This window comes from Leopardus geoffroyi, chromosome C3 (genome assembly GCF_018350155.1).
Source record: "Leopardus geoffroyi isolate Oge1 chromosome C3, O.geoffroyi_Oge1_pat1.0, whole genome shotgun sequence".
In the NCBI taxonomy this organism is placed as follows: domain Eukaryota; kingdom Metazoa; phylum Chordata; class Mammalia; order Carnivora; family Felidae; genus Leopardus; species Leopardus geoffroyi.
The window spans coordinates 27,822,520-27,834,620 of NC_059338.1; the positions used below are offsets into that span (position 1 = coordinate 27,822,520).

At 53.1% G+C, this 12,101-nt stretch overlaps 1 protein-coding gene across 12 annotated transcripts in view; it reads right to left on the minus strand.

Annotated features, from left to right (window-relative positions):
- PPFIA4 (PTPRF interacting protein alpha 4) overlaps positions 1 to 12,101 on the minus strand; it is a 55,207-nt gene that overhangs the window by 9,908 nt on the left and 33,198 nt on the right. For 8 of the 12 annotated variants that reach the window (XM_045456430.1, XM_045456434.1, XM_045456432.1 and 5 more), the window contains 8 exons: positions 11,770 to 11,851; positions 11,010 to 11,210; positions 10,293 to 10,355; positions 9,668 to 9,694; positions 7,844 to 8,019; positions 4,094 to 4,191; positions 3,260 to 3,435; positions 564 to 632 (listed from right to left, as the gene is read on the minus strand). In XM_045456430.1, the coding sequence (XP_045312386.1) occupies positions 564 to 632; positions 3,260 to 3,435; positions 4,094 to 4,191; positions 7,844 to 8,019; positions 9,668 to 9,694; positions 10,293 to 10,355; positions 11,010 to 11,210; positions 11,770 to 11,851 (892 nt within the window). The remainder of the gene's footprint in view (positions 1 to 563; positions 633 to 3,259; positions 3,436 to 4,093; positions 4,192 to 7,843; positions 8,020 to 9,667; positions 9,695 to 10,292; positions 10,356 to 11,009; positions 11,211 to 11,769; positions 11,852 to 12,101) is intronic. The other 4 variants (XM_045456435.1, XM_045456437.1, XM_045456433.1 and 1 more) reach the window with 1 other exon arrangement.

The window sequence follows — 12,101 nt, forward strand, 5'->3', positions numbered from 1 at the left end:
AACTCAAGAGTAAAACTGGAGAGGAAGCAGTGATGATATACGTCTGAGCCAGTGTGTCAAACTGCCCTGTGGAACAAGCGAGCAAGCCCGTCGTTTAAGGACCTCAGCATAATGCCTGCCTCCAAACAACCACACTATGACAGGATGGGAATCCTAATAAGCAGGCTGGAATCATGCTCTGCCAATAGCACTGAGAGATGGTATCTGAGAAATGGAAGAAAAAGGTATGATCCCAAGGAGATGGCCTTTGGGGGAACCTCTGATCCTGTGTGGTTAGGACAGCGGCAGGGCACAGAGTTGGAAGATACTAGAAGTATAACATACAGGAGCCTTTAGTTTTTGTACAAGGAGTTTCGTGGAGACTTCTCCAGGCCTACTGCTAGGCCTCGCTCTTTTGCCCCCCTCCCCCAATTCCCTGACATCATCGCCATCCCCTCTGGCTCTTCTCCCTTTGACCACCCCACCAATTATCGGCCCAAGGAAAGCACAACTCATGAACTCCAACCCAACCAACCAACAATGGCCAAATCCCAAAGGCCCCTAATTCACAGCCAAGTACTCACATCATCCAGTTTCCGGTCTGTGCCCAAGGCCAACAGGTTGTTGAACTCTCTTTCCATCACCTGGCGAGCCTGGAGTCCACAGGGTGAAAGAGGAAGAGGTGGGAGGGGTATAGTCAATGACTTCTATGTCATCTTGCTTCTGTTTCATAGGGGCCCATAGACAGAGATAGGGCTTTCAGTACATTTAACCCGTGAGCCCTGATGCTGTTTCAAGCAAACTTCCGTGTCCTCTTGGAAGTGAAACTGTAAACCTTAGGATTCTTTCATATGGAGCACATTAGAAAACTGTAATTTTGTACAAAGTAGGACCACAGAACACGTGGATCACAGGGTTCCCTTAAGTGGGGTGAGGGGGAACCCCATATTGGGTCTGTAAAGGAAAATCAGGCCTTACTACCTTTCTGAAGGGATAAATGAGCACGTAGACCATGGATAATAAGGATTTAATTTAGATTAAAGAAACGTATTTCATAAGGCTCCACATCAAAACTTTAAATTAGGAGGACGGCTGAGTCACAGATCTCCATGGCCCTTGGGCTGACGGTGCATACAGGCCTTGACTAAGCCTCCCAGGAGCCTAACTCGGCAGGAGATTTGGGAAACGCCAGAAACAACAAAGTTTTCAGAACTGCCACCAGATATTTTTAACCATTGTTCAGGAAGAATTCCGTGTTGGGTCAGCCCCCACTTCCTCTCATAGCTGAGCTAAATGGAAGAGTCAGGAAAACCAGAAAGGTTAGCACGCACCAGAGATGTCTCCGGCCACTCTTTACAAATGCATTGCGAGCCACAAAACCCGGACACATTTAGAGACAGGAGACAAACAAACGATAGAGAAGAACAAGCCCATTTCCGGGTGAGAAATGCTAACCACGGAGGTTCGTAAGGACTGTCTCTGTCAGTATTGAGAAGGTAATATTCTCATAAGTGACAGCAAAGGAGAAGCCTAATACACTTCCAGATATCCAGATGACACCGCTCCTCTGGGTAGGGAAAGGTGATGATGACACAAACTTCAGAAACCTGTCCCAGAGCTGTGAGAGCAGGTGAGAGCGCAGATGAGGTTGGAGGTGGGCCTGTACAGAAAAACTGCGTAGGGGGGTAGGGGAATCCCAGCTCTTCTTAGAGAACAGGGGATCTGTCCTCTCCATTCTGACCGGTCGGGGGGGGGGGGGGGGGGGGGGGAGGGGGGAGAGGGGGTCACTGCCGAGAGCCTATGGGACACACTGGCCCTGTGTGCTGCCAACATCCCCAAGAGGCCAACACGCCACCCGGCATTACGAGACCACACAGCCCCACCCTCGCACGAGCCAAAACGCATCTGCTCCCGGAATAGCTTGTGCGACTCCAGTGGCTGAATTTCAAGAGGCCTGACAGCTGCAACCAGTCCAGACAGGGGCAGCTAAAACGATCAGGGCACGGAGGCGAGTCTATATGAGGAAAGCCTAAAAGAATTAAGATCACTCCGTCTGGAGAGACAAAGGCCTGAGCCCCGAGGCAACACAATCAGAGTTTATGAAATCACAAAAGGTGAGCACGGGCCAAATACACATAGCCTCACCAAACCTAGTAAATGAGGATGAGGCAGTTCCCTTCCCCAGGGGGAGCCTGACTGGGGCACAATTTGGGACAAATAAAATCAGGAAGTACTAAACACAACAGGTAGTACTTCTGGAGTCCTTTACCCACAGGAAGCTAGAAAGGCCAAACATATAAATAGGTCCAAGAGAGTTTAGATATCGTCTTGGATGAGAGCTCCATAACAATTGTGAAATGTAATTTAAGGAGATGTCTAATCATTTGAGCTGTTGACAGGGAGACAACGGCCTGGTGCAGAGAGGCTCTGGGCTGTGTTATTTGGTATATTTAGCTTTCTCAAGCCTGGGAGCCCAGGGCAGATCTCTGGGGTAGGAGACAAAGGAGATGGGGGGGGGGGGGGGCGGTTCTCTGATCCCTTCGGCCCTCAGGCCTTTTCTCCTCTAAGAAGAGTCAGGTCAGAAAAGCAGAGTGAGGAAAAACAAAGCGTCACTGGGTGTTGTACGTGAGCGATGAATCAATGGGAATCTAACCCCAAAACCAAGAGCATACCGTATATACACTGTATGTTCGCCAACTTGACGATAAATTATATGAAAAATAAATAAATAATTAAGTAAACAAACAGATTAATTAATTAGTTAATTAATTAAATAAAAAACAGAGTGTCAAACGCAAAGATGGGGTTGGGAGAGGATTAACACCGTGTTCTGGGCCTGGGCTAGATGTGCCCTGTATGTGAAGGAAGTTTGCTCCCTAGGTGGCCTGGTTATGCACAGGGACCACTTGGAGGTGCGAGGACGTTGTGATCCCCTCCGAGACAGGCCCCAGAACAGTCCCCCAACAAATCTGTAAACCTGTGAGTGTGAGCAGGAGAGTCGGCGGAGGGGGAGCCTGAGATTAAGACTGATTGGGGCGCCTGGGTGGCGCAGTCGGTTAAGCGTCCGACTTCAGCCAGGTCACGATCTCGCGGTCCGTGAGTTAGAGCCCCGCGTCAGGCTCTGGGCTGATGGCTCAGAGCCTGGAGCCTGTTTCCGATTCTGTGTCTCCCTCTCTCTCTGCCCCTCCCCCATTCATGCTCTGTCTCTCTCTGTCCCAAAAATAAATAAACATTGAAAAAAAAAAAATTTTAAAGACTGACTGATGACAAGGATGCCCACCTGGGTGTTCTGTGTGGGAATCTGGAGGACCAGGGCCAGCGTGTTGTGGTCAAAGTTCTCATCCAGGGCCAGCAGGGCACCATGCACACCGCTCTCCTGCAGATTTCCTGCATAATCCCGGAGCCCAATGGACTGGACCCAGTGAACCACCTGGTCATTGGTCCAGACCAGCACATCTGGAGGGCGGGGCAAGAAAACGGGTTAGGAAGAGACAGGTTTGGCCACACCCCCTCCAGGGACGGAAACCGGCTTCCCTGGACCCAGAGCTCCAGTCTACCCTGCTTTCTGTCTTCTGTCTGTCCTCCCTGGCACCTGGGCTCCTAGAGAACCAGCACCACCTCCCTCCATCCCTGCCAGCCTGTAGGACTCAAGGGTCAGGCCAGCAGGCTCCTGACTTTCTCCCCAGAGCCCTTGGCCAGGCCATCCCCTACCCCCAGGCTGGAATGGTCCTCTTAGAATCTAAGACTTGTCTCTCTTTCCTGCCCAATGCCACCCAGATCAACACAGTCCATGAGCATTTTCCCAGGCCAGTCCACAGCACTGTCCGAGGGGATTCACTGCATGTGTCCAGTCGGTGGCCATTGTCAGGGGGTAGGGTGGGGTTACAGGTGACCGGGTAGGGCTATTTCTTCTCCACCAGATGACAACGTCCTTTGGGCATGGACTAGGTCTCCCTCATCACCTGAGCTTCCCTCAGGTTTGGAGGCTCCCTAAGGTACAGAATGCCTCTTCTCCCCCCACTCGCCCAGGGCAGGGGACAGGAGGCAGGCATCTGCTCCCCCAAGGCTGCTCCCATGCCTTTCAGAGGAGGCACGCTGAGCCTGCTAAGCTTACCCTTGATCTCATGCTGGCTTTCCTCCCGTCTTTTCTCCAGCTCCTTTCGGTCATAATTCAGCCTCTTCAGACACATGATGCCATACTGAAGACTGGTTCTGCAGGTACATAGCCCCCCCTGAGCCAGAGCCTCAGGGGGGCCACATTCCTGCCACATCTGTCCTACATCCAGCACTGGCCCTAGCATGTTCAGGCCTGTGTCTTCCAGCATAAAGAGCACCCCGGCCCACTCATGCTCCTCCTTTTCCCAGGGCTTGTGTGTGATCCAGCCCAAGACTACTTTCCCTCCTCTGCCTACCCTATGTCCTCCCTCTTGGCCAGAGTGTGGGCCTGATGGAAGGAAAGTTCTCTCAAAGAAGCAACATTCCCCCCCCGCTCCCACCCCAGGCACTGGAATGACCCTACAGATATCTGACCCATAAAAATAGGACCCTACAGAAAGATCCCTACAAATATTTCTTTGTATCCCCATTTCGCTCAGAGTCCTTACAATGACCTACACGTGCTACATGACGTGCCCCTGTACAGTGACATCTCTGTTCTTCCTCAAACACAGCAGGCACGCTTGGCCTATGTGCCTCAGGGCCTTTGCCCTGGCTGTTCCCTGTGCCTGGAACACTCTTGCCCCGATCTGCTGCGTGGCTCACCCCGTCTCCTCGAAGTCTTTGCTCAAGTGTCATCTTCTCAATTCAACGGTCACCCTGTCCACCTGATTTAAAACTGCACCACCACCATCACTACCCCCAGCCCGTATTCCCAACACCGCCCCCCCTTATCCTGATCTAACCTTGGTCTATTTTTTTTCCTAGCAGTTTTTATCTATTAACGTACGTTATATACAATACACGTATGGTTCTTTGTCTGTCCCTCCCAGTTAGCATGTAAACTCCACGAGGGCAACTCTGTTTTGTTCACTGGTATTTCTCAAACCCCTAGAATAGCATCTGGCACTTAATAAACACCATAAATGCTTAACGAATGGAATGAAATGGTTCACGGAAAGTACTAAAAGTACTTAAACAGTACCAGGTGCATAGTAAGCATTCAATAAATAATAACTAAACCAGACCAAGAACCATCGAGTCTGCAGGTTAGAAGGGACCCTCCAGGCCACTGGTCCAAGCTCCTATATCATGCAGGTGTCACCTGTGTACCATCCTTCTGCATAGTATGAACACCTGGGCCCAACACCTCTGACGACAGGGAACTCACTGCCTCCTGAGGCAGCTCCTTCCACCGTGGGCAGCTTCTATCGTAAGGTCCTTCCTTAACTTGAACACTGCTTGTCATGCAGCCTCTCTGGGTTTTGTCGCCTATCAAACGGAGGAACAGACGTTCCCTCCAAACTCTATTTTGTGGCCATTGCTTTGTGAAATTAAACTATGCTGCTGGCTCCTTTTTTCTCTCTCCCTTCAGCTATACCCAGGCAGCCCTGGGGCCTCGAACAATCCCTCACAGCTCCGAGACACCACTTCTAGGACTTCTTTTCTGGCCCAAGGCACTCAGTCATTGCTCAAGCCTGGGTCCACTGGAGGGGGCAGGAGCACACACACGTCCTAACTAGAAATGCCTTTTGTCTCCTTCCAGTCCCACTTGCTATAATTTTCAGTCCAGTTCCTAGGACTTTCAAAGTTGTTTCACAGAAGAGCAAAAATCTAAAGTCAGATCAGCCTGGGTTTGAATGCCAGCTCTGCCACTCCCCGGCCTGGTGGCCCTCAGCACACGTGAGATGAGGTCACGCCTCTCCGGCCGGGCTGCCGTGAGCCTCACAGGTGATCGTGCGTGGAAGGGCTTAGCCCAGCCCCTGGAACGTCCAGGCACTCAGCAACGGTACTACCACTGGGAGAACATTACTGATGCCGTGTGGGCCGGTTCTCCTCAGGACAGCCGCTTCTCTAGAAAAGCTGCTCACTAGCACACCATGCTTCCAGGGAAAAGCGCTCAGAGTTAGGCGTGAAGAAGGAAGGATATTGGCCCCATCCTGTATCCACCTGGCTGAGTGACCTGGTGATACTCCACCTCTATTGGGCTTGTTTTCCTCATTAAAAGGAGGGTTTTTAAATATCTTTTTCTCATCATAATAAGGATGATTCAAAATAATTTCTGAAAGATGTAAGAACACGCTTTATGGGAGGTTAAGTGGAATAAAAGCAGGTATACACAAAGTTGAAGTAAAGGGCGTGGAAATGCTTTAGGAACCCTTGAAGTACTCGAGATGTGGAGCTGAATCTGGAAGCATGAATGCAGGCCGAGGCTCTCCTGGGGCCTGGGCAGAGGGTCCCCAGGAGGACCTCCATAGTGCTGGGTGGGGCCGAGCAGACTGATCCTCCAGCAGCCCAGGGACATCCCAGCTGGCAGGCCAGTGGCCCTTCTCTCCACAGCCCTGTCAGTCATTGACAAGGGGACAGGTGCAGCCAGGCCTGGCAGCCTCCCGGACCCACTGAGACAGAAGATTCCCTTTCAGCCCTGAGAAGGGGTGGGGGGATGGTGAGGGAGGTCACAGTAGAGAGTTCTAGCATCAAAGGCTCTGCAGCCTGGTGGCAAGAAGGCCGGACTCAGTGTCGGGAGACATACACTCAGCTGTCATGCCTGATGCTCCTTCCTGTGCCTCAGTTTCCTCACCCACAAAATAGGGAGGCTAACTAGATCCCTTATGCATTTAACCTTCCATGGTTTATGAGTCAGAGAGACCAAGGGACATCCAAGGAGCCCCATGAGAAGCTAGTAAAGCCACACGCCCCCAGCTCCAGCGTTCGTCCCATTACCCTCTCATTCGCCTGGGTTGGAACGCCAGCTGAGCCACTCTCCAGCTGCGTGGCACTCAGAACATGTGAGATGGGGTCACACCTCTCCTGCGGGGTGGCGTAGGCATTAATTAATGGTAAAAGACCAAGAACCTGCCTCAAACAGCGACCTGTGTGATTTGAAGCTAGACGTTAAAAGGACTCCCTAACTACCGTCGACCCCTGGAACATCAGCACCCACCTTGCTCCCCACCCCAAGTGCCTACTGGGGTCAAGCACGCATCACTATGCGATGAGTGAAGCAGGACCTGGAGACTACGCCTACCTGTCTCAGAGGGGCTGTCCCCATGCTGGAATGTGTCAACACATCTTCCAATTTTTTTTTTTAAGAGAAGCCAGACATCCAGAATTTTGTGTAAAATCTCCTAGTGTTTGAATACTGGCAACTAAACTCATAATCTTTAAAATACCGTGTCAGCCAAACAAAACACATCTGTGGGCCAAATGCTGCCCACGGGCTGCCAGTTGGAGACCTCCACCGCAGACACTTTTGAACAGAAGACCTTGTCCGCGAGGGGGAGGAGAGAACTGGATGGCATCCTGTACAAAAGGGCGTGGGCTGAGCTGAGAAGCTCAGACCTGGGAGGCAGGCAGGACAAGGGCTCAGAAAGACCCTTCCTCTTAGACACCCAAGCTGGACACTGGTTTCGGCTGGAGCCTCCCCAGGGTGAACAGAGAGAACTCGGCAAGCCCGAAGGAATGGAATTCAGACCTCGGAGGGGAAATCTCCCAGAAAGTGAAGCGAAGGAAAAATGACTTTCTGTGTCTTAAGGGCAGGAGGTGAGAGGGCAGAACCCTCCCTCGAGCTGCAGGACGAGACAAGGACCCGGCTTTCGCAAGGGGGAGACCTGCGGGCGCCCGGACAGGCCGCTTGGAGGCACGTGCGTTGCGGGAGACAGACCCCCGGGGCTGGGGGAGACCCGTGCGGGGCTCCAGCCTTGCTCACCGGTGGAAGCTGTCCACCATCTTCAGGTGGACCCGCAGGTCCTTCTTGGTGAGGTGGTCCAGCATGCGAGCATCCACCAGGCACTCCATGAAGTAGCTGCGGTACTGGGGGAGCCCCAGGCTGGGGAGCCATTCGTTCCCAATCCACTCGTGGTTCATGTCCCCATAGGCCAGGGTCTGGGGGAACAAGGTAGAGGAGCTACCGGGGAGGAAGGCAGTGCTAGCGGACCGCGGCTGGCGTAGCTGCTCGAGAGGAACGTCACTCCATCCTCCACGGCGGGTTATTTTCGCCAAGAAGCTGGGCGTGGGAGGAGGTGGGGGTTTTAAATGGAACTTCGTAAGATCTCAGAATGATACGGTTCCCTTCGTGGATCACTTATCTACATTAATGAACAGAAGCAACTATCCAGGCAGCAGATAATATGAAGTCCTTCCTGTCGACCCAGGAATGCATTTGCGGTATTGTGTGGCAGACCTGCCTTCCTGCTGCTCGGTCAGCCTCAAGCCCACTGCGTCCAGGGGACAGGCCAAGTTACAGAGGACCCGCAGAACAGCAAGAAAAGAGCCAATGTCACTTGGGAAACTGGCTCACGCATCTACAGGGGAGTTACGTACTGACTCACGACGTCAAAAGCTACAGGCTGATGAATAGCGTCTGAACAGCCAGCACTCAGTTCTCTGAGGCCTGGTGTCCACTCCAGGAATTCTCCAGAACCCCTGTTTCCCAAGCACCCTCCACGCCCCCCTGACCCTCCCCACCTGCTCTGGTTGTCACCTCCCGCCGACAGCAGGGACTTCCCTGACCACCTATCCTTAGAAAGACTGGGTAAACAGCAATCCTCCATCATGGTTTCCTTACCCTACTTGATTTTTTTAGGCTGAAAAACTTATCTTTGAAAATGAAACGGTTATACACACAAAAATAAATGTAGCAAACGTTCGCCGTTAAGCATCAATAAATGAAGTTAACATTGATGGACAACACCAGCCGGTTGTGTCCACCTTACGCTCTCCTTCCCCGTCCTGTCCCCTGCCGCCCGTCTAGAGGTAACTGCCCGTCTAGAGTTTTCTATCATTCCCTTGCTTGAAAAACATTTTTTACAGTCCTTATAATCACCAATGCATATTTCTCTAACAAACGTATTATTAAGTTTGCTTGTTTTGGAGTTTTAGTATAAAATTCTATGACTCTTTTGGGACTTAGACTTTTCACTTGACGTTGTATTTCTAAAATTCATCCATCTCCCCTGCTGTTTTACTGGGTGAATGTACACGACGATCTGTCCAGGCCCTGGTTTCTGGCTTTCCCTGTGCTGTTTCACGGCACGTGGACCCGTGTGACACAGTGCTCGCCTATCTCTCTCCTAGAATATAAGTTCTGTGGGGCTTAGTTTGTCCACTTCTGTATCCAGAGAGCTTAGAAAGGCCCCTGATACCTAGCGGCTGCTCAATAAATATTTGCCCACTGAGTGAATGAGTAAAAGGCCTTTGCCCAGCTCACGGCTGTGCCCTCTGAAAGGGATGGGGTGAGGAAAAGGGTTGGTACCAATCTCGGTCTCATGGTTCCTGGGAAGAGAGGGGAAGATGCAGGCATGCTGGGGGCCTCCAAGGCTCCCCACCTGCCATCCGGAGAAACCAGAAGCTAGAGGGCAATGAGGAGGGAGGGTGCTTTAGCGGCAGGAGAAAACCTGTCCAGGGCTTTTCATGCGAAGAGGGACATAAATAGACTGGGACTCAGGGCGTCCTGTCGGGCAGACAGCCTGTTGGGAAAAAAATCTGTCCTGAACTCCTGGGAGGTGGCTCTGGACAGGGAAGGGGGTCTTACCTGAGCCCAGCTGCCCTCCTCACTGTCCTAGCGGGAACGATGTGCAGCGTGTCAGGGGAAACAGGCAAAGTCAAGAAACCTGGAAGCGTCCACCCCAGGCCCCATCGAGAAGAGGGAGCAGACGCACCAGTGGCTAGGAGGGTGACTAGGGAGAGCTTGTTGGGAGGACCAAGCGAGAACACAAGGCTGGCACATGTGCCTGTGTTTGCAGTGAGGGGGGAGCGAATGTGTGTGTGGCAAAAACACGTTTCCACACCTCCCCAGCTTGGCTCGCAGCCCCGCAAGGGGCCAGGCTCTCCCACTCCCCGTCCCTCCACCAAGGATCAGCACAAGGGAAAGGACTCCGACTTCAGGCCCACAGCAGGGCAGACTGCTCCCATGGCCAGCTCTTCCCCACTGGCCTTGGAGACCCCCCCAGAGATGGATCCCCCCACACACGCCAACTCTTCCCATTCCCACCTCTTTCTCCCAACCCGCCACCCTGAGAACAGAATCCGACATACATCAGGGATACCAATCTCATATTAGATCGACTGCAACCCTCTCTGACTCCCCAAACCTTCCCCTCATCCTCATGGGGGTCATCAGCCCTCAGCCCAGGCCCAGGGCCCAGGGCCAGACTCACTGTTTTAGTGGGTGTTGCCAGAGTTTCCATCTCTTCATGGGTGACCCAGACATTTCCGGAAGACTGCAGGCAGAGAGGAAACCTAGCTGGTCCCAGGTGTGGGTCCCCGAGATCCCCTTGAGGCCGGGAACCCCAAGGGCAAGGACACACATCCCTTCCCCTGAGTCCTCCCACGGGCCCAGCCCCGAGCCCTGCATACTGTCTGGTTCAGAGCAACTCCCTCTATGACTGTATCCGCACTGCTCAACACAGTGTCTGGGACCAAGAAATGCTCAACGGATGTTTCCTGAAGGAATATGAATGAATGGGGCAGATCTGGAAAGCCGGCTGATGCCAATCAAAGAGACAGCTAGTATTAGCCTGAGGGTCCATGGAGTAGTCTGTGTTCTTGTGGAGAGGTTGGAGGACCAGGACAGAATTCACAAATGCCCTATCCCCTCTGCCTCCCTGAATCTGGCAACAACACAGAACCCCAGAAGCCCTGTCCTGGAAACTCTGCCCGGAGATGTGCGGTTGTTGGCACAGTAGGGCAGAGAACCAGGCTGCTGGGATCCTCCTGGAATCAACGTCAGCCCCTCCTGGAGACCAGGTGGAGCCCCGAGGGGACCGGAAGGGGCAGGAATCAAGTTACTAGCTTCCCAAAGACCAACGGGAAACTTTCCAAATACTACTCCAGGGCTGTCCAAAAACATCCTGGGTGAGGGAGAGGCCACTCACAGTCCTGGAGGTGGGCGGGGCGGAGGGGCTGGTCAGCGACACCATCTCCTGGATGGCCAGCCGGAGCTTGAGCCGGTGCAGGGCATTGCTGATGCCAATCTCCCGTTGGATCTCTGTGTCCGACAGGGCCGACATGATGGCACCGCTCTTGACGTTGGCCCGGCAGGCGGCCACGTACCAAGCAGGCATCCCCACCCAGAGCTGCAGATACGGGCACAGGGGGTAAATTCAGCTCCTTCCCCCAAGATCTGGGCCCTGCTGCCACGAGCTTGACCATACCAAGGTGGTAGGGCCAGGCCTCCTCCGCGGACTCAAAAGAGCAAACACAGAGCAGAAGAACTTAGAAACGTGGAGATGACCATCCCCAAATGCCTCTCTTCCCCATTTTACAGATGGAAAATCTGAGGCCTGAGAATGTGAGATTTTCCCAACATCGTATGGGTGATTAGCTCCTGGGGACGGCCTATGGGAAGAGTCAAATTGCCTGTGGAAGCCTATGGCTCGGTGACCCTTAGCGCCCCTTGTCCAAACCCACCTACCTGCGAGGCAACAGCAGTTAAGTGGCATCAGTTCTGCCCTCCAAGGTAACTGGAAGGGAGCGGGGCTAAATTCTAGGTGTGGCACATGTGCACTTGGCAGGGGAGAGACGGGATGGGAAAATTCTAGGGACACCACCCCTCTACCTACAGAGGAATCCTTGTCCCACCCCACGTACCCTTCCCACCGGTCCTCTGAGTAGACTTCCTTTGCCCAGACTTACCTCCAGCCAGGAGACCACAGTAGGGCCATCCCACTGGGCAAAGGGCATTCCTTTCCTGCGGGCGTCTTCAAGCAGCTGGTGTCTTGTGGGAAGAGGAACAATAGACTCACTAGTCTTTCCCTGTCTCTCAAGCATGCTTACTCCTGAGACCATGGCTGTGCTGAGTGGGACTCCCACAACCCTACTCCCCACCACTGGACTGTCATCCCTGCTCCATGCCTGAAGCAGTATGATGCCAAGACACGGGGGAGGAAGTCCCCTCCATCCCCACATGACAAGGGGAGGCTCTTCCTTGCTTGCACAGGGCCTGACCCATAGGCATTGCGGTCTGC